This window comes from Schistocerca gregaria, chromosome 8 (genome assembly GCF_023897955.1).
Source record: "Schistocerca gregaria isolate iqSchGreg1 chromosome 8, iqSchGreg1.2, whole genome shotgun sequence".
Lineage (NCBI taxonomy): Eukaryota > Metazoa > Arthropoda > Insecta > Orthoptera > Acrididae > Schistocerca > Schistocerca gregaria.
Window position 1 is genome coordinate 263,032,407 of NC_064927.1, and position 22,792 is coordinate 263,055,198.

Here is a 22,792-nt window from a genome sequence, read left to right on the forward strand (position 1 = left end):
GATGTTCTTTCGAGGAAATGCTCAGTACGTCCACCATTATTCCTCAACAAGAGCTGTAGTCGAGGCATAATGTTATGAACAGCACTGTAAAGCATGTCCGAAGTTATGGTGAGCCATTGGCGTCGGATGATGTCTTTCAGCATCCCTAGAGATGTTGGTCGATCACGATACACTTGCGACTTCAGGTAACCCCAAAGCCAATAATCGCACGGACTGAGGTCTGGGGACCTGAGAGGCCAAGCATGAGGAAAGTGGCGGCTGAGCACACGATCATCACCAAACGACGCGCGCAAGAGATCTTTCACGCGTCTAGCAATACTTTGTTTTTTGTTTTTGGTTCTAATAAAACCCCACGTCATTCCAAGCATGTGTGTAAATTTTTACCTCTCTATCTACATTATTCCGTGGTTTATTAAGTTTTCAAATTTATACTGACTTTTTGATCACACGGTACATCTTGCGACAATAATCATTAATTCACTTATATTTTTTGCTCAGCTTTGTTGTTTTTTAACGTTTCCCTCTTTCGTTAAGAGCTGCATAGTAATCAGTATTCTTATTTGCTGTGGCGTGCTGGCAAAAGTTGTCATAATAGTAGTATTCCAGGCCTTTCTCTTGAACTATAAATCCTAGAGGAAGCCTCTAGCCAACTCTGTAACAGAAGTTCACAAAATTTTCTCACTCCATTGTGAAATGATGGCATTCACGTTATATGAAGTGCAGTCTTTTTCTGAAATTACATAAAATACTCCGGATATTATGGTTTTTTTTTCTAATGTGAGAGGCTGTTTCAAAGTCAGACATGATCATATACCAAGGAAAAAATGTTATATTCAAATGCAGATGTTTTGCAATTGACAAAATCTCGTCAACTCTATATTTAATAGTCTCTGCATTAGATTATTATTCTACTAGACACCAAAATTCAGTAAGTGAAACCAAATTGACGGGAAGTTTTATATGAAATCAGTCACAAGTCAAAAACATTCTGAAACAGAAGCTATTACCAACCAACACACGTTTCCATTTTGAAGACAGTAAAAATTGTTAACACATAACAGAAACATAGTTCATGTTCAAATAACACGTGTACCGTGGTAGAAGAACATCTGTTCAAGGTACAAGTTGACGCACGACAAATGAAGCGTGGCTTACCCATTCACACGTTACGTAACTAGATTTAAAAATATACACCATTTTATTCACCATGAAACTCTGTAACTGAGGAATCAACAATGTTCTTCAAATAACTTTAATGCATTACAAGGAATTTAAATATATTTAGTTCATAATACTTAAACGCATTACAAAACACAACCTCATGTCTCACAACAACAAAAGCAGTATAAAATGTAACTGCTTATGGCGGTCTCTAGTGCGCGTTCCTTCAAGCGATTCTAAAATCAGTCAGTAGATTGAAAGACCGACCAGGAAACATCGTATGTTTCTACGTACACTCTCCTCCAGGTACAAAACTCTTCCCTGATTATGTTTATTTCATATACATCTTTGTATCACCTTTGAAGTCCAACCCCTGTGAATATGGCCGGTCGGGGCGGGCGAGCGGTACTTTTTTTTTAATTTCATTTTGTTCGCTTTAGTTCGTTGCATCTGCTCGGGGCGGACGTTGTATGACATCCGTTTTAAGTTCGTTGTTGATCGATTAGTTCAGTTTTTTTATTACAGAGGGCTGCTAACCCTCTGACCAAACACGCTGAGCTACCGTGCCGACTATACTAGGCGCTACAGTCTGGAACCACGCGACCGCTACGGTCGCAGGTTCGAATCCTGCCTCGGGCATGGATGTGTATGATGTCCTTAGGTTAATTAGATTTAAGTAGTTCTCAGTTCTAGGGGGCTGATGACCTAAGAAGTTAAGTCCCCTAGTGCTCAGAACCATTTGAACCTGTGTATATTTCGAAAGGTAACATTTTTACATTTGATATTCTTTCACTTGTTTTGATTTGTATTTACAAATTTGCTGTAGCACGATAAGTGTGTATATGTACATGAGAAGTCTACTCATACTGCGCTGGAAAAATCACGTAACCACTACTGGAAACAGTAATTAAGTTTTTGGTGTTGTCCTAGTTTTGTTAACAGTACAAGTAGTAACTTAAATTCGATAAATGATGTTGACTGCTCAAGCACTTGAAGGTGAGCCCCAAGGGCTCGAAATGCATCGTACATAACAATAAAAATCTCGATTTGTGACTAAAGGCGGTTTGTTTTTTATTTTACACAATTATAGTGGCTCAGTACATTGAAGCGACGAAAGTCATGAGATATGCACATACACAGGTGTCGGTAGTCTCGCGCACACAAGGTCTAAAACGGTCTAAAAGGGCAGATCTGGCGTTTGTCCTCAATTGACTCATGTAAGAAAAGATTTCCGACTTGGTTATGGCTGCACTAAATTCAATATTCCGAAGTCCACAGTGTCAAATATGTGAGCAGAACACAACATTTCAGGCATTACCTCTCTCCACACACAATGCGGTGGCCGACGGCCTTCATTTATGCGTAGAGTTGTCAGTGCTAACAGACAAGCAACATTGCATGAAATAACCGTAGAAATCAATGTTGGACGTATGACGAAAGTATCAGTTAGCACACTGCTGCGAATCTGGTGTTAATGGGCAATGGCAGACGGCCGACGCAAGTACTTTTGCTAACAGCACGACGTCGCCCGTAGCGTGTCTCCTGCGCTCCTGACATATCTGTCGGAGCCTAGACGATTGGAAAACCGTGGCCTGGTCAGATAAGTCCCGATTTCAGAATGGTAAGGGCTGATGGCAGAGTTCAAGGGTGGTGCAGACCACACAAAGCAATGGATCCATGTTCTCAACAAGGCACTGTGCGAGCTGGTGGTTCTACATCTACATATATACTCCGCTACCCACCAAGCGGTGTGTGGCGGAGGGCACTATTCGCGACAAACTCATATCCCCCCCTCTGTTCCACTCGCGGATCGCACGAGGGAAAAACGACTGTCTGAACGCCTCAGTACGAGTTCTAATTTCCCTTATCTTTAAATGGTGACCATTGCGCAATTTGAAAGTTGGTGGTAATAAATAATATATGCTCTACATCCTCGGCGAAGATCTGATTGCGGAATTTAGTGTTCAGCCCCTTCCGTTTAGCGCGTCGTCTTTCTGCAAGTATATCCCACTTCGAACTTTCTATGAGATTTGTAACGCTCTAACGATGCTTAAATGTACCAGTCACGAATCTTCCTGCTCTTCTTTGCACCTTCTCAACCACATACAGACGAACAATACTCTAAAACTGGACGAACTAACGTATTGAAAGCAATTTCCTTTGTTGAAGGACTGCATCGCTTCAGGAGTCTACCAATAAACCACAATCTAGAGATCGCCTTGCCCATTACTTGTGTAATCTGATTATTACATTTCAGATCATTTCGAATAGTCACACCCAGATACTTGACGGATGTTACCGCTTCCAAAGACTGATGACCTTAGCAGTTAAGTCCCATAGGATTTCACACACATTTAAACATTTTCTCCCGAATGTAAATCCACTGTCTTCAGCAAAATACCACTATATTTGTTTCTCGGAACAGTGTTCATGCTTTTAGTATCTTTTTTTCCCATAGGATTTCAACAGAAACAAGCGTAACTTCAGGTGTGCCCCAGGGTAGAGCAATAGGTCCGCTGCTTTTTACGATTTACATAAACGATCTGGTTGCTGGTATTGACAGCGGCAATAGACTGTTTGCCGATGATGCTGTAGTCTCCAGGAAAGTAGTATCACACGAAAGTTGTGAACAAATCAATGAGGATTTGCAGGAAATAAATGCGTAATGAAAAGACTGGCTGTTATCTTTCAATATTAGTAAGTGTAGCCTACTGAGTATAACAAGGCGAAAATCACCATTAATGTACTAGTAACAAAATAAATGCCCAGTCTTTGGAAGCGGTAACATCCGACATGTATCTGAATGTGACTGTTCGAAATGATCTCAAATGGTATGATCGAATTACACGAGTAACTGGTAAGGTAGAATCCTGAAGCGATGCAGTCCTTCAACAAAGGAAATAGCTTACAATACGTTAGTTCGTCCAGTCTTAGAGTATTGTTCGTCTGTATGGGACCCTTACCAGTTGGATCTGATTCAAGAGATCGAGAGGGTCCAAAGAAGATCGGCAAGATTCGTGACTGGTACATTTAGCCATCGCGAGAGCGTTACAAATCTCATAGAAAGTTTGGAGTGGGACACACTTGCAGATAGACGGCGCGCTAAACGGAAGGGGCAGCTCACTAAATTCCGAAATCCGAGCTTCACCGAGGGCGTAGAGAATAAATTATTACCACCATCCTTCAAATCGCGCATTGATCATCATTCAAAGATAAGGGAAATTAGGGCACGTACTGCGGCGTTAAGACTGTCGTTTTTCCCTCGTGCGATCCGCGAGTGGAACAGAGGGGGGAGGGGGGGGGGGGGATATGACTTTGGTGCGAATTGTGCCCTCCGCCACACACTGCTTGGTGGCTAGCGGAGTATATATGTAGATGTAGGCATGGACTCAACAAGTCGTTGTAAATCAATTGCAGGAATACTGGGCCCTGCTGCCTCTATTGCCGTCCATTATTGCAAAAGTGTTGCCGTTGCAGGATTTTGTGCACGAACTGACCTCTCGATTATGTCGCGTAAATGTTCTATGGGATTCATGTCGGGCGATCTAGGTCACCAGACCATTCGCTCCAATTCACAAAAATATCCTTCAAACCAATAGCAAACAATTGTGGCCGGATGAAAGATCGCATTTTCGTCCATGACAATTCCATAGTTGTTTGGAAACATGCAGTCCATGAATGACTGCAAATGGTCTCCAAGTAACCGAACATAAGCATTTTTAGTCAATGATCGCTCCAAGTTGATCGGAGGACAGCCCACATCATTATGGACCCACCACCAACTTGCACAGTGCCTTGTTGACAAGTTGCGTCTATGGTTTCGTGGGGTCTGCGCCACACTCGAACACTACCGTCAGCTATTACCAACCGAAGTCGTGACTCATCTGTCCATGAAGAGGCTCCTGCACCGTTTTCAATGAGAATTGTTTGATGAGCCGCAGTACAGCCCGTAATTGGCTCCCCCTGAGTTTCATCTCTGCTCACGTAAGCCTCTAACTATGAAGACAACATTTTGACACAGACACTGAGCTGTAGAGCAACGTAGAGAATTGGCGGAAAACACAAGCGGTTGCCTTCTATGACGAGGGTATTGGGAAGCTGGTAAAACGTTTCGACAAATGTCTAAGTAAAAAATTCTGATTCTCGCAGTGATTTCCATTTCGTGCCCGACGGGACCACACTTTGCGAACAGCCCTTGTAGTTTACAGGAGCGGACTGCATAATCATTCCACTTCGCATACGCAACAATGCCATCGTTCCAACACGGAAGTCAGGACGAAAGCTGCAAGTTCGTTATGAAATCTTGAGAGCAGTCCTGCACTCGCGTGTCATGCAAATGTGATATACTATAAGAAAGTCAAGTACAGATATTTCAGAACTATAGTTATTTGGACGAATATTTTTTCTGTAATAGAGGGAAGTAACAAAATTGTACAGTGCAATATTCGTGGTCAAACGGTATGTCTCAAAGTGGTTGTGAATGGACTATCACAAAACGCGCTGTCACAGCTACATAATATTCATCGTTTTTAGACGCCATATATCTGTGGTCAAGAAGGCGCTTTCAAACAGTAAACTGGAGCCCTCCTTCTGCTTTCGTTTTTTTTTTCGCATTTGTCGGCTTCCTTTACGGCCTACGTAGACCTATTGAAATTAATAGCTTGTAGAACCTGGTACCTCATTGGCACAGCCGGCCGGTGTGACCGAGCGGTTCTAGGCACTTCAGTCTGGAACCGCGAGACCGCTACGGTCGCAGGTTCGAATCCTGCCTCGGGCATGGATGTGTGTGATGTCCTTAGGTTGGTTAGGTTTAAGTGGTTCTAAGTTCTAGGGGACTGATGGCCTCAGATGTTAAGACCCATAGTGCTCAGAGCCATTTGAACCATTTTTGAACCATTGGCACTAGACACTGTAAGGTATTAGTTGTAATTAACATTTTAACCGAACCCTATAATCTAGTGGCCCCGTCAGCAATGAGACTCTAAGGACTAATTTACTTTCCTACGTTCGTACTGACCTTCTTTCTTTTGTCTCTACAGCACGGTTCTTAAACTGTATGTTGATACATTTGGTTGACGAGTGACTCCAGTATCGAAATGTATTAAAAAAGACAGAAATGTATACCTCAATTCAACAGAACTTGATGTTCGCGACGCACACTGTGCCTCTGATTTTGAAGAGTTTAGGACTTACCATACTTATAATAATGGAACAACGTCAAAAGCCGAGCGTTGAAACATATTGATCTACTTTTAACGCTAGGAAAACAGTTCTGTTAGCCACGAATGTGATGACTTTTATCTAATGGGATTTCCACTCAATAATTTTGTCCGTCTATTCAGAAAACGGAAAATCTGTTACCAGCAACACCAACAGCGCGCTTTACTAGAAGTCGTAGCACCGGAATGTTCTCAGTAGTCTAAGCACAGCCCTCTACCACTAGTAGAACATTATTCGCCATTCCGTAATGAAGACAGCGAAAAGTAGTGTCATTTACGCTTCCACTGCGCTCTTCAATTGACTTTCTTCTGCCTGATAATAGGAAAAGGTGGAGAAGCCGCTATTGTTGTTTGCACAGTTCCTTTTTTTACATTCTATTAATGTCACGTACCACTCTCCCGGATAGCCGTGCGAGTTAGCACGCCGCTTTCGGGATTCGGGGAGGCGCAAGGCCCCGTATCTAATCCTTCTTGCGGATTAACGACGAGGGCCGATTCGCTGGCCAACCAGCATGTGGTTTTTAGGCGATTTGCCACATGTCTCTAAGTAAACACCGAGCCGCTACCCACCCCCTGGCTCAGTTGCACAATTCGATTACATCTAGAAAATCTTCAGATCCTTGCTCAAGGGATAACGCTAGACGCAGACTGTTGGCATACACAAATTCCGTCCCGTGAGGCAAAAGGGTGTAGACTAACATTGCCAAATTCAATCATTAACATGCCAATCCGAGAACTGTTAGTTGTTTAGCGCTGCTTATTATCCGTGGTACTGTCTCGTTTTATGCTATTGATATGAAATAGCTCTCGTTCCTTAAATGTAAATAGCAATAATTGTAAGGAATTCTTTTTACTTAAGTGAGACAGGGGTGTCATAGCAGACGTAAATTACAGGTGTTCCAGAATGATTTTTACAGCTTGAGCAAATATATTACAGAAATGGGGATCGGTAATTTTCACACAAATCTAAATTTTTTTTTAATTTTTGCACGTTAGTTATTGACGAAAATCGCTTCCTCTCCCCCCTCCCCCGCTAACAAATGGCACAGTGCGTGGAATGGTAGATAGGGACCGAACATGGTATTCTGAAACCCAGGTTTAGCGACACTTACAGATTACAGAAGCACATCGCCATCACGTCCGGGCATCAGGCGTCAATTGCGCACGTTAATGAGGACATGCTAAGCCTACCATGGGAGCAACTGGAATATTGATTTCATAACTGACATTTGTGGGATAGTTTGCAGAATCTCATGATATGGTAATAGCGAATCATCAGCACTTCTACAGCAGGAATGTGTGGCCGGGATAATTGGCGAATGTTCTTTGGGATCAGTCTTCCTTCCACGCAGCCTAACACGACGGAACTATCGGCATTTCTTGCGGGTAACTTTGCCTACCTTGTAGGCAGAAATGGCACTGATGATTTGAGGGGTTAAGTGGGTGCTACATGATGGTGCTCCAGCCCACATCGCCGTTAACGTCCGGACGCATCTCAGTCGTCTCTTCCCTGGTCGATGGATCGGACGAGGCGGTCCAGTTGCATGGCCCGCTCGTTCACCGAATCTCAACCCATACGATTTCTGGTTATGGGACCATCTCAATATTATCGTGTATGCCGAGCCCATTCAAGATATGAAGACGCTGGAGAAGCGTATTCATGCTGCCTTTGACACTGTTCGGGTGCAGCCTGGCCGATGTGAACGTTTGAGGCAGTACATGCTACGGCACGTACAGGTATGCATTGAGACACATGGAAACCATTTTCAACACATACTGTAACTGTGGCTACATGGTACATTGCTTATTAGACCGCAGTCTCAGTCTGTAACAATGTATGACTGAATAAATGGTCTCTAGAATGGAAGCCATGCATTTCCAGACGTAGGTTCATTAGACGTTTTTCGTTCCGTATGCTCTCACCGATCAATCCCCAGAGTTTGTACATGGTGGAAAAAATCACCATGTATAACCTGGACAGGAGGTCTTGCCTTTATTAAATGATGTAAGGTGCTTTGCTGCAGTGAGAATTTCTGCTTCTAAGTTACTCATGTTGGCAGCTATTTTTATTTCGAATTCTCGAATATTTACTTCGTTTGCTTTGATGAAGGAATTTCGCTAAACAGTGTTTAAAAACACCGTTTTAGTGTTACTGTCATCGGTAACATTATCGTTGCTATGGCGCAGTGAAGGTATTGATTCTTCCGGATTTTAATACATAGTTTTGTTGTGGAAACTATTAAAAAAATTGTCTCACTTAAGTCGGCGCTAAATTTCGAGCTTCAATAAAACATCAACAACCTTGGAGACTTCACGTTTTTTTAAAAAATTTGGCATGCTTTTTTCGTTTCTTCGGCAAAGTCTAACCTTTTTCGTTTAACTTGGGGAATCGATTTGATGTCTCCTTCCAGCAGCGTAACTGGCCTTGTCACAAGATCAGAATCGTGCTGCAGTGATTTGTCTTGACCACCAAATTCCTTTTGCTTAAAGTCGATGAAACACCTTTGGGCTACTATTATGTACCAATTCAGAGCCCGCAGAATTATGCACGTAATTTATGATAACTGCGTTCTCTGTGCTTAGACATCTGGCGCCGCATACCTTCGAAAACCTACCAAGGACTTGTAGAATCCATGTCACGCTGAATCGCTGTATATTGTCAAGACTCTGTTAAGAATGTGCTCATAATGTTTTGGCTACACGGCGTATATCTGTTGCAATTGTAATCTGAATTGCCAACTATTTATTTCGAATAAAGACTGACACTTACTATCGCGGGAGCCATCGCAAGCCCACACCAGATACCAACAGAATAGTCTACATCTGTTCGACTACAAATATTAAGCACACCTTTGGTTGCTTTCGTAACACCTCTGCCATGAACATGTCTAGAGTCTAATATTTTACGCCTGGAATAACAGAGTCACGGCTTGGAAGTTTGGAGTAGACGTGACTTGCCCTCGCTTGCAATGTCACAGCTTGTTACGTTCACCAGGTGACCGGGTTTGGAGTACGTAATGTTCTATGCAATCTCCTACACTTTACAGAGCACAAAGGAAGAATGAGTGGCTGTTTCGAAATAGCTGTGCTGTATCTTTGCCCAAATGCTCCGTAATTCCCCAAACACCATCGTATGTACGATTTTTAGCGTCTTTTGAAAAAAATGGTTCAAATGGCTCTGAGCACTATGGGACTTAACATCTGTGGTCATCAGTCCCCTAGAACTTAGAACCACTTAAACCTAACTAACCTAAGTACACCACACACATCCATGCCCGAGGCAGGATTCGACCTGCGACCGTAGCAGTAACGCGGTTCCGGACTGAGCGCCTAGAACCGCTAGACCTCCGCGGCTGGCCGTCTTTTGAGGACGGAACGTAATGTTCTGCCACCAGGAGAAGTTGGAATAGCTTATACTGCACCACCAACATGGCCCACTTGTTACACTAAGATCGAGAAGGCCGATGTTTCTCGCTAGGACCCTGCTACTAGTGTAGCGTCTGTGGAAGGAGAGCTTTTGTCTTACCATGGTCCTCGCCCGACTGACATCAAACGTTTCGTGGCACCACCACAGTACACACTCTAGCGTATACCGATAACAATCGTGTGGGTTTCGCATTTCAGAATTGTATACTCATGCGCTTTGACCATTATTGCTTGTAACCACAACTTTAAAACATTATTTTATGGCTTTCGGCCAGGCATTCTGATTTTAGGGTCAGTGTTTACAGCTCTCAACCCAGAGTTGCTACAATAATCGCCGATGGACTTCACTTGGCTTCACTACGTCATATATCTAAAAAGTTCTAACATCGCTCTGTTCCATCACAAAAAGAAGATGAAATTTATTTTGAGCATTTTCTACACTGGAAGAAAGGGCGTCACAAAAGATATTGTTGCCTCCAGAAGAGAACGTCTTCGATGTCAATATAATTTGCCTCTCTACGCATTTTTATCCGCTCTGCTTAAGTGTCATTGAAGGATTGATTTTCTTAACATAACCTTATAATGTTATTTCACTCGTCACTAGAGACATGTCCGAAATTCCATCACAAAAATTCTGACTTTAAAGGGTATCCCCTCTTACCTTCTTGTGATTGCAAATATAGCTGATTCTCACTGACGATGCCACTTGGTTCCAGGTATATCTGTAATTAATCTCCGCACGAACCCTTGCGTGCTACAGATAGCCGTAGCGGTACGACAGGTGCAACCGCATCGGAGGGGCGTCTGAAGAGAGACCAAACCAACATATGGTTCCTGAAGAGGGGCAGCAGCATTTTTAGCAGGGCTAACAATCTGTATAATTGATTGATCTGGCTTTGTATCATTAGCTAACATGTCCTCGCTATATTGGTAATGCGAATGGCATTGGAAGGTAATGCGCTAGCCAGATTGCCGCTGGTCTCCGACCAGAGAGATGACACAGGATATTGCAGAGAGTATGTTACTGGTTCCTGGATGTGAAGGGATACCGGTAAGTTTGGTGCGCAAGACGGCAGTATTCTCTTGTGGTGGTCATACTTGGTCGACCAGGATCTTGACGATGAGTATACCTGCCCCCACTTTCTCATGCAGTCCAGTATCGGACCACTGTCACACACAAACGCTCCACAAAATTGAATACTGCATGGTTACATCAATTGGCCAAATATAGACCCACAACGAAGCCCATTTCAAACACTGTTAGGTGCTGATAACTGTATCTCACACGAGTAGCCAGCATCTCCGTGTCGTTCACAGTAATCACTCAACATCTGCCGCTGTTCACGTCCCTTATATACCCTGCAAGCCCTGGTAACAACACTAATGCACTACCTGTTACAGAGATTTGTTACTCTAGTCACTTCCGTACCCGCAGATAGCGAGCATATCAACGAATTTACATTAATATCCAAACATGTCTTCTGGATCTACATCCACGCGCATACTCTGCAAATCACATTTAAGTACCTGGCAGAGGGTTCATAGAACCAACTTCACCGCGCGAAGTGACCGCGCGGTTTGAGGCGTCATGTCGCGGACTGCGCGGCCCCTCCCGTCGGAGGTTCTTAGCATAATCTAGTTTAAGTTTGTTGAAGTTGTGTGTAAGTCTAGGGATCGATGACCTCAGCAGTTTGGTCCCTTACGAATTCACACACATTTGAACATTTGAAACACCTTCACAATAATTCTCTGTTATCACAACTCTAACAGAGCGCAGAAAAAACCAATATCTATATTTTTCGGTGCGAGCTCTGATTTCCCATATTTTAATACGATGATATTTTCCCCCTATGTAAGTTGATGTCAACAAAATATTTTCGCATTCAGAGGAGAAAGTTGGTGATTGAAATATCGTGAGAAGATTCGGCGCCAACGAAAACGCACTTGTTTTAATGGTGTCCACCGCAAATCCTGTATCATTTCCGTGACACTCTGTCCCCCATTTGTCGGTAATTCAAAACGTGCTACCCTTCTTTGGACTTTCTCTATGTACCCGTTAATCATATCTGGTAAGGATGCCAGACCACGCAGCAGTACTCCAAAATGGGAAGGACAAGCGTAGTGTTGGCAGTTTCTTCAGTAGATCTGTTACATTTTCTCAGTGTTCAGCCAATAAAATGCAGTTTTGACTTGCCTTCTCCACAACATTTTCTATGTGTGCCGGCCGGAGTGGCCGAGCGGTACTAGGCGCTACAGTCTGGAACCGCGCCACAGCTACGGTCGCAGTTTCGAATCCTGCCTCGGGCATGAATGTGTGTGATGTCTTTAGATTAGTTATGTTCTAGGGGACTGATGACATCAGAAGTTAAGTGCTCAGAGCCATTTCTATGTGTTCTTTCCAATTTAAGTTGTTCGTAATTGTAATTCCTAGTTATTTAGTTGAATTTGCAGCATTTAGATTTTACTCATTAGCCGTGTAACTGAAGTTTAACGAATTCCTGTTAGCACTCACGTGGATGACAGTACACTTTTCATTATTTGGTTTTAAAAAAATGGTTCAAATGGCTCTGGGCACTACGGGACTTAACTTCTGAGGTCATCAGTCCCCTAGAACTTAGAACAACTTAAAACTAACTAACCTAAGGACGTCACACACATCCATGCCCGAGGCAGGACTCGAACCTGCGACGTAGTGGCCGCGCAGTTCCAGACTGTAGCGCCTAGAACCGCTCGGCCATCCCGGCCGGCTATTTAGGGTCAATTGGCAAGTTTCGATCCGTAAAGTATCTAAATCGTTTTGCAATTGGTTTTGATCTTCTCACGACTTTGTTAATCGATAAACGACAGTATCACCTACAAAAAGCCCCTAAGAGAGAGATTGTCTCCTAAATTTTTTATACGGATAACGAACAGTAGAGGGCCTATAACATTACCTTTGTGAACGCCAGAAATCACTCCTATTTTCCTCGATTAATTTCGTCAGTTACTACGAACCGGGACCTCACTGACAGGAAATTATTAATCCAGTCACATAACTGAGACGATATTCCATAAGCATCCAGTTTTTCAAGCCGGTTGTGAGGTTCAGGAAATCTGGGAATCAAGAATTAATTTAAAATCCGTTTTCAACAGCACTGAACACTTCGTACGAATAAAAAGCTAGTCGTGTTTTACAAGAACAATGTTTTCTAAATCCGTACCGCTCATGTCAGGCAGTGTAGTCTAGAATGTAAGCCACTAAAATTAGTAGATGTTATTTGCTATTAGGCTGTCTTCAAATGGCTCTGAGCACTATGGGACTTAACTTCTGAGGTCATATGTCCCCTAGAACTTAGAACTACTAAAACCTAACTAACCTAAGAACATCACACACATCCATGCCCGAGGCAGGATTCGAACCTGCGACCGTAGCTGTCGAGCGGTTCCAGACTGTAGCACCTAGAACCGCTCGGCCACTCTGGCCGGCTGCTGCTAGGGCATCAAGAAAACGAACGATGACCGGAGTACAGACAATGTAAAATGAAGGTTGGCAAAACCAAGAAAAGCATTTCTGAAAAAGACAATTCTTGTTCGGAAGTGAAACGATAAACAGATCAGACAAAAGCAGAATAGTAGCTTTTGAAACGTAGTGCTACAGAAGTATGTTGAAGATTACATGGACAGATCTGTGAGGGAACTGATTCGAAATGGTGAGATAAATTTATGCCACAGTTTGACTTACAGGAGGGATTGAAAGGACACATCCTGAGGTATCAAGGAATGGTCAGTTTTGAGGATGGGTGGAGGTGGAGGTAAGAATTGTAGAGGGTATCAAGACCTGTCTACAGTAAACAAGATCAAGTGGTTACAGGGTGCAGTAATTATGCAGAGATGAAAACGCTCGCATAGTACAGACTGCTGAGAAGAGGCGCTTGAAACACATCTTTTGACTGGATACCTATATGTCATCAATCTGACAATATACTTTGATAAGCCAAAACATTATGACCACTGCCCACCGAGACGTTGGATGCCGCCTGTTGGAGTTGCGGGCATGTGACGCGGTAACACAAGTATGTAAGTGGAACAGACAGAGATGGGGGGATCACCCTAGCGAAGATATGAGTTGCAAATGGAAAAATCCATTGAGATAAGCGACTTTGACAAAGGGCAGATTACTATTGTGAGTCTGAGATTATTATTAGGCAGAAACTGTGAACGAATATCTCGAAAACGGCGAAACTGGTCCAATGTTCACGTGCTACTGCCGTGAGCATCAACGGAAAGAGAGGACAGTAAAACCACCACTAGGCGCTAAAAGGTTGGACGTCGATGACTCTTCACACAACGTGGAGTTCGGAGGCTTGTCTGCTGTGTAAAACAGGATAGATGGTGATCTGTGGCATCTCTGCCGAAAGAGCACAATGCTGGTGCACGCACAAGTGTTTTGGTGCGCACCATTCATCGTACATTGTTGAACATGAAGATCCACAGCAGACCACCACTATATGTTCACATGTTGACAGAACGACACGCTTGATATCTTCCCCGATGGCGATGTCCTCTTTCAGCAGTATAACTGACCGTGTCTCGGAGCCAGAACCATGCCACAGTGGTTTAAGGAGCATTGTAGTGAACTCAGGTTGATGTCTCGGCGACCAAATTCGCCTGATGTATAGCCTATGGAAGCCATCTGACCCGTAATCGGGCGCTATTATCGCGAACGTACACCAGCGGCCCGTTATTTACGCTATCTACACGACCTAGACATCTAATGCTGCACAAACCTACCAACAAATTGTCGGATCTCTGGTACGCAGAATCAATAATGTAATTCGTCCCAAAGACGGACAAACAAGCTATTAAGCAGTTGGTCATAATGTTTTGGCTCATCAGTGTATTCCGGAAGCCTGCCATACGTCAGTGCATGTAATATAGAGTGGTAGTTCCGTTAACCAATTCTTGTCCTTTCCGTAACTGGCATTAACAATGTAGTGTTGCGGCCCTTTGTTCAAGAGAATACGACAGTCGCGGAATCGGCTGGTTTGAGAGTGGTGTCGCTTGGTGGCGGGCGCGAAGGCCCTGGGTTCGATTACGGACGCCAGCGAATCGTTACGTCACGGCAGTTCGTGCCGGCGTGTCGCGCCGTGAAAGTAAACGTGGGCTAGCACAGCCGATCCGCTCGTCGATTAAGGGACGGGAGAGCGCTGCTCCGAGTTAACACGCACGGGTCAGTCGCTGCCGCTCGCGGAGAGAGCGGAACGGGGACTGCCGTTTCTGTGACCGAACGTCCGGCGAACGACAACGTTCCGTCAGTTTGAATGGAACATTCCTTGTAACGGCTCTCGTTTTTCCGCCAACATATTTTTTTTTTCTATTACATGTGTGGTGACGCCGTACTCAAGATTCTGCGCCCTTATATATACTCAATGAAGGAGAAATACCGACGTCAGGCGCATTAGAGTATTGAAATCTTTCATTACCGACAAGTGAAACTTGGCGCCGGACGGTGACTTGAACCCAGATTTCCTGGTTTGGCTGTTTGAGCATGCTTCCCATCCATCCCAAATACCCAACTCCGACCTCTTGGGGTTATGATGTGAGATGCTGCGAGCAATAAGGAAAATGGACAGGGGGCGCTACAGAAGAAGTATGCGATTAGTTGGGAATTTGAGTTGGTGGCAGTTAACAGAAAAATTTAAATTTATTAAATAGTCGCTATTGGATCTCATGTTTTGAAGTACCTGAATGGCCACAGAGCAATCTCCGCTGGTTTAATTTCTTTAAAAAAAAAAAAGAAACAAAAAACAAAAGGCGTTTAAAGTGACTGCTCGTGCAGAGTGCGAAATCCGCGTTTGAGTCCTGGACCAGCACAAATTTTGCACTCGTCACTATGTGGCTCACGTCGGTATTTCTCTTTTTTATGTATAGATATATCTGTCTCTATATTCCCATTAGCCTTTGGCCACCTAATTACCAACGTTTTTCTTGTTAACTGCAGAAGATATTTTGTAGATCCTTCTTATTCCAAACCCACACCAAACGATCCCTTACAATGTGCTACATAAAAAATTATTTAACAAAAGATCGCAAAAACACCCCTTGTCCTCTCTGCAGAGTCAATCATGCCCTCAAACAGTTATTCATCTTTGCAATAAACTCACCAACTAAATATGGCACACCCAGTTGCAAGAATACATTTTGCTTTGGAGCGCTGTATGCTGTGTATAAATGATTCAAAATGGTTCAAATGGTTCTAAGCACTATGTAACTTAACATCTGAGGTCATCAGTCAACCTAGACTTAGAACTACGTAAACGTATCTAACCTGAAGACATCACACACATCCATGCCCGGGGCAGGATTCGAACATGCGACCGCAGCATCCTGTAGAAATGGTAATAAGCGATCCACCGCTGTCTTATGTCAAGGCAGTGAAATGGTGTGTATGTACCAGTCGGTTGAATGGAATAAGTGCAGTAAGATTGTTTGACATGGACATGTTACCGAACAGCAGAAAGGAACTGTCGTGTTGTCACTGTTTGGAATGGTAGATGAAACGTAGCAGTCAACATCCTCTCGATTTGTTAGCTCCTACGGGGCCTAATTATCAATGGCGGGTGTCGCTGGATATGACGTACCTGATGAAACTTGTAGACTCTCTTCGTAGCCGAAATGAAGACACTATCAAGGCTACAGCTCATACACGGTATTAGCATGATGTGTCCTCGGGAATAATTAATTCTTTGTCCAGTATGCGTACCTGCAACTTATCCAACCCAATTACTACCACAAGTGCAAGGAAAACGTCCATCCCACTTCAACTTAGTTACATGACGTCGTCCTTCCCAATGGAACACAATTTCTCTCTATTTCCTGTGTCTCGCTTCCATCACGGAAGACATCAGTATACTGTATATCACTACGTACATAAACTCGTACCCAACGCAACTGCAGTAGGACTTGTTGGCTGTATACAGAATGTTCAGAAACTATCTTGAAAACTTGTGAAGGTGTTGCAGGATAGGTTGTGCTGAGAAATAATGAAAAAATTCAAGCGATCCACCAGAGACGGTGTTGCCTAAGATGTGCTTCGTTTGAGTCTGTAAAACCGAACAAGAGAGTGATACAAAAATTGTACATGGAACGGTAGTAAGGATCGAACCCGAGCTAAAGGCCGAACTACTTAGTACTGACTGCACAAAATATTTTCCTTTTGTGTCGTATTTTACCAAGATACTCAACAAAGACATGTGTGTTCCAGTATTTCATTATTATTGGACTGTGAGAGATAGATTAAAGCTATAGATTTATTATCAAAATATTGCCTTAGTAGACAGGAATGGTAATAAGGAAAGAATAGTAGATAATACGCCGTAACTCATCTGCAGACCAGCCGACAGGCTTGCAAGAAAATTATAGAAGAGGGTTATGATTCTTTTTACTCGTGCAGTAACAAGTCACAACGACAGTCTGTCTTGGCAATACTGTAAATGTTTTCTAATATTTTCTCTCTAAGGTTATATAACATTTTTCTGTGATTAAAGTTTGTAGAAAGCGTTTTGAAGTGGAGCCACGTATCTGGTACATGAGACTCTTCCCTTTGCTAAAAATCCACGGCCAAAACTACTTGTAACGTGTGTCTCATGCGTACCACAGCATCACATAAAAAGGAAGATCATAGACTAAAAGCACTTTTGAGCAGAGTTTATTCGTCGAATATTCGATTCTTTTGGGATCATGCCAAAAAAAATCGTACAACATTTAGCAGAAATTACGAAAAATTGCACATATCTCGAAAGGAAAAATGCGTTTTACTTCCTCCAGTAGTCGTAAAGAAGACATACAAAAATCAAAGTGCAAGCTTCCAAAATGATTGAAAATGTCGCTTACTTGTGATTGAATTACACATCGATCCACTCATACAATCTGCGAAAGAATAATGTACAAGTTGTTGACAAACCGGCAAATAACGTGATCCTGTAACATCCTGACTTTTCTCTGTACTAGAAAGGACCGACATACAAAATAGTTCAAAACTTTTTATTGCGCTGAGAGCATCGCTATAAACGTTTGCGATAGCGATGCATTGTGATTGGCATTGTAAGACATCATTAACAATGTACAACACGGAGTAAATTATAATAGTTTAGTTGATTTATGTACTGTTTAGTAATTAACGATGAATTTCGGCAGAACACTAAAATCATTTTCAGCCATTCTCTTGTCTCTACCTCTGCACAATGATATCTACACATCCTTGCGCCATTTTGAGTAAGGGGCGGGAAGTATGACGCTTCGATTGAAAGGAAGGCATAAGCAATACCGTCTACGCGTGTACATAGTTAATTCTACAAAGCTCTACCTTTCGCCGTAAAGATGAAGCCAGACTGACAGCAGCTCGCACGGAGAGAATAGCCACTTCTCGCTATTCATCTGTGAATTGAGCGTAAGGAAAATATAAATTCGGTTGACTAAGAAGTTCCATTTATCACAGAATTCATTATGATTTCAAATCTGTGCAGATACCATTGAACGGAAAAAGCTGCAGTAAATGACGAGGAAAAGACTCCTAATGAGGAAGGCACGATATCAAAACATGTCGTGGTAATTTAGTGCGTATTACACAGAGTAGGAAACTACATTGTGTCACAGTCCTCGAAACTAAAAATTACTCTCTCTGGCTAGGAAGAAAATAATAAAAGACCGTTAACATGTAACTGAGACATTCATTACCAACAAAACATTATATAGACCGCACTGTACGATCATATTACTCATTCTACTCATTCGAGTTACCTGTGGTTCAAAATCACTACTACCGTTGCTCCGCTTCATAGGATCCTGAGCGATCACAGCTAGAATATTATCTGTCCACGTATACAGCATTCGCACAGCAAAAAGCGCTCTCGAGACGGTCGCTTCTCACGCTGCGAGTAATTTTTAGTCCCTCGTCACTGTTTGTGTTAACAATATTTGTCTATGAAGCAGCCAACCTCGTAAAATGAAAGAAACTGAAAATCTACCAAGTTTCAAAAGTATGTGGTTTGTCTCATGAATTACCGGTAGCCTTCTCTGTATTCTCCGCAGGATCCACATACAATATTATTTTGTCTCATGATTATTGGAAAAACTCCTAAACACGTTACAAATCCCTGCTTCCCTTTTTTTGCTTTCTTTTATTGATCTAACGTGAGTTTCCAGAAATCACTAGAGAGTCGTTCCATTAACATATGGTTTCATATTAAGCTATTTGAACCAGAAGTCATACTGAGCTTTTTCACTTTCTGTCTCATATTTCGTCCAGCAAATTTTTCAGCTGCTGTGTTCTAGATATATTGTGCCTAACCCTGATACCAATGACGCAGTGGCGAATTGTTTTGTATTGATATAGGCGTGCACTGTCACAATGAGTGCCGTCTGATGATGGAAATGCTATATTCCGAAACAGATCACACTGTAAATTAACTTGATTTTCTCACAAAAATATATGTTACACCTTTCTTAATGTTGTTGTTATGGTCGTCATCCGAAAACTGTTTTGATGCAGATCTCCATTCTACTCTATCCCGTACAAGTGTCTTCATCTCCTAATAACTAAGGCATCCTATATCCTTCTGAATCTGCATACAGTACTCATCTGTTGGTATCCCTCTACGATTAATATCTATCTTAAAATTAGCTTTTGCATAGCAAATAACTTACGAACGAACACAATATACAGACATGACAAAACTCTAAAACAAGACCAATCAGGAAAATATGAAATTAAATGCAGCGATAGCGACGCGTTCTGTATCGGACAAAAGGAGTGAAAACTTATTACAGAATATAAAGAACACATAAATGAAAACGAAAACAAGTTCTGCACAATTAGCACGCATCTGAGGGAGAAACAACATTGTACACCAGACGTAATCAATAATCTTTCAGTTCTTAATCGAGCAGAAAAGTGGAGGTATATGAACAATCTGGGGAAGAAAGAGATCTACGTACGTTTAAAAAAATCCAAATAATATTATAAAAGGATAACCCGAACTTCGAAATGAAATGTATATTGAGAATTTTGACGAAATTCTTCTGAGTATATAGATAACGCACAACTGATGACCGCCCCAAATTTCAGTTCAACAAAAATCGACTTTCGTCACAAGATAATGAAATCACAGACTATGTCCCTGCCATAAAGGTAGATCGATAACATCATAACTGCAAACCTGTAAATATTCCAAAGCAGAATAATTGGTAAGTAACGTGAAGTAAATAGTTTAAAAACTATGCATCAAATATATATTTATACGTACATATTTATATTTGCAGTGGCCTGACTTTGTAGGGGTCCGTTTGCAAGTTAACCGTGCTCGAAACTAGTCGCGGAATAATAAAATAGCGTAAAAATGACCATATTGCAGTTTTGTCGGAATACACATATAATAAATGCAGTTCTTGCCAATGCAGTAAAGCTGAGCGGAAATGAAGACGGTAGTGCGTAAAATATTAATTAAGAAATTACGACACGTGGCGAGATGATGCCACTGTACCCAGAATAATTGTGATTGAGCGCCGTGGCAATGGATTAAATCAGACGAGAAAACTTGTTCAGGCGCGTACATCGGCTGGCTGTGGAAGATGAGAGGGAGAAGAGGCGCTGGGGCGGAGCTGTACTCACGTGCATGTTGTCTGGAGGGTGTTCAGCTAGAGACTGCGCCGCCGCCGGCGCGGCTCCAGCAGGGAAAGCTTTGGCCTATGGTGGCCTTGGCCGCTTTGCGGGATCGCCACCAACAGGTGAGCCGAGCTGAGCTGAGCTGGCCCTGCCTGCTCGGAGAAAGGCCCGGGGACACGCGGCCATGCCTAAAGTCCGGACTCACTAAGGCCCGCCCAGTCTGCAGGGGAATGGCGAAGGGCGGGGAACTCCGCAATGAATTTGCACCCCGAAGCGAGTGTTGTCCCTCCAAGCACCTGCAACAATAGAGACTCCGTGACCGGAAGTTATGAATATCTCTTCCAATACAGGTCGATACAGTAGCTGTTCACGGGCAGTACAGGGTATCCCAGAAATCTTTCGTTGATTACAAACATGCTTAAGGCACAAACTACACTGAAGCGCCAAAGAAACTGGCACAGGCATGCGTATTCAAACACAGAGATATGTAAACAGGCAGAATATGGCGCTGCGGTTGGCAACGCCTATATAAGACAACAGCAGTTGGTGCACTTGTTAGATCAATTACTGCTGCTACAATGGCAGATTACCTAGATTTAAGTGAGTTTGAACTTGGTGGTATAGTCGGCGCACGAGCGATGAGACACAGCATCGCCGTGGTAGCGATGAAGTGGGGATTTTTCCGTACGACCGTTTCACGAGTGTACCGTGAATGTCAGGAATCCGGTAAAACATCAATTCTCCGACATCGCTGCGGTCGGAAAAAGATACTGCAAGAACGAGGCCAACGATGATTGAAGAGAATCGTTCAATGTGTCCGAAGTGTAACCCTTCCGCAAACTGCTGCAGATTTCAGTGTTGGCCATCGACAAGTGTCAACGTGCCAACCATTCACGAAACATAATCGATATGGGCTTTCGGAGGCGAAGCCCACTCGTGTATCTTTTATGACTGCGCGACACAAAGCTTTACTCCTCGCCTGGGCCCGTCAACAACGACATTAGACTGTCGATGACTGGAAACATGTTGCGTGGTCGGACGAGTCTCGTTTAAAATTGTGTCGAGCGTATGGACGTCTATGGTTATGGAGAAAACGTGAATAATCCATGTACCCTGCATGTCAGCGGGGACTGTTAAAGCTGGTGGAGGCTCTGTAATGGTGTGGGGCGTGTGCAGTTGGAGTGATATGGGACCCCTGATACGTCTAGATACGACTCTGACAGGTGACACGTACATAAGCATTCTGTCTGATCACCTGCATCCATTCATGTCCATTGTGCATTCCAACGGATTTGGGCAATTCCAGCAGGTCAGTGCGGCACCCCATGTGTCCGGAATTGCTACAGAGTGGCTCCAGGGACACTCCTCTGAGTTTAAACATTTCAGTTCACCACCAAACTCCCCAGACATGGACATTATTGGGCATATCCCGGATGACTTGCAATGTCCTATTCAGAAGAGATCTCCACCCCGTCGTACTCTTACGGCAGGATTCATGGTGTCGATTCCCTCCGGCACTACTTCAGACATTAGTCGAGTCCATGCCATGTCGTGTTGCGGTACTTCTGCGTTATGGTGGGAACTCTACACGATATTAGGCAGGTGTACCAGTTTCTTTGGCTCTTCAGTGCATGACACAAAGACACATATTTCTTATCTTGAAATGCAGGTAACATATTCAAGCTTTTGTGTACATACACACACAATTAATAAATTTCGTCTTGTGGCCCTTTCGTTGACACGAAGATATTCAGTTCCACCCATGTGTTGGTCAAAACTACGAGAAGTATGGATGTTACGATGTCAGTAATTCTACACCGTAACGTAGCGATGTCATTTGCTGGTGTTTTCTAAACCTGGTCCTTGAAATATCCCCAAAGAAAGAAATCTAGTTGTCTTACGGATGGTGATCGCGGAGGCCAGTTGACGGAACCAACAACCCCGCTCCATTTTCCGAGAAAAGCTGTATCCAAATGGGCACAAACAGCTAACCCCAGTGAGGTGGAGCACCATCTCGCTAGAAAATTAGGTCCAGAACTTCCTGAATCTGTGGCAAGACAAATAACTGCAACATATCAAGATAGTTATTGGCTGTGGTTGTCGTTTCACTGAAGAAGAAAGGTACTATGATCTTATTTTGCATAAAATCACACCACATGTTTAACTTAGGGCTCTCTCTGATGGTTTCAGACACAGCGTGGGTATCTCAGACACCCACATCAAAGCACTCTGTCGGTTGACAACACCATTCAAATGAAATGTGGCCTAATCTGGGAAAAGGTCACGTTTCGGACACACATAATCTTCCTCAATCTCAGCCAGCATGGCAACAGAACATTGATAA

At 43.1% G+C, this 22,792-nt stretch overlaps 1 protein-coding gene across 1 annotated transcript in view; it reads right to left on the bottom strand.

The window, feature by feature from the left end:
* The window catches only part of LOC126284805 (uncharacterized), a 101,740-nt gene extending 81,183 nt beyond the window's left edge, over window positions 1-20,557 (bottom strand). The window contains exon 1 of the mRNA XM_049983969.1: window positions 20,455-20,557. Within this exon, the coding sequence (XP_049839926.1) occupies window positions 20,455-20,460 (6 nt within the window). The 5' untranslated portion in view covers window positions 20,461-20,557. The remainder of the gene's footprint in view (window positions 1-20,454) is intronic.
* Window positions 20,558-22,792: the final 2,235 nt, after the last annotated feature.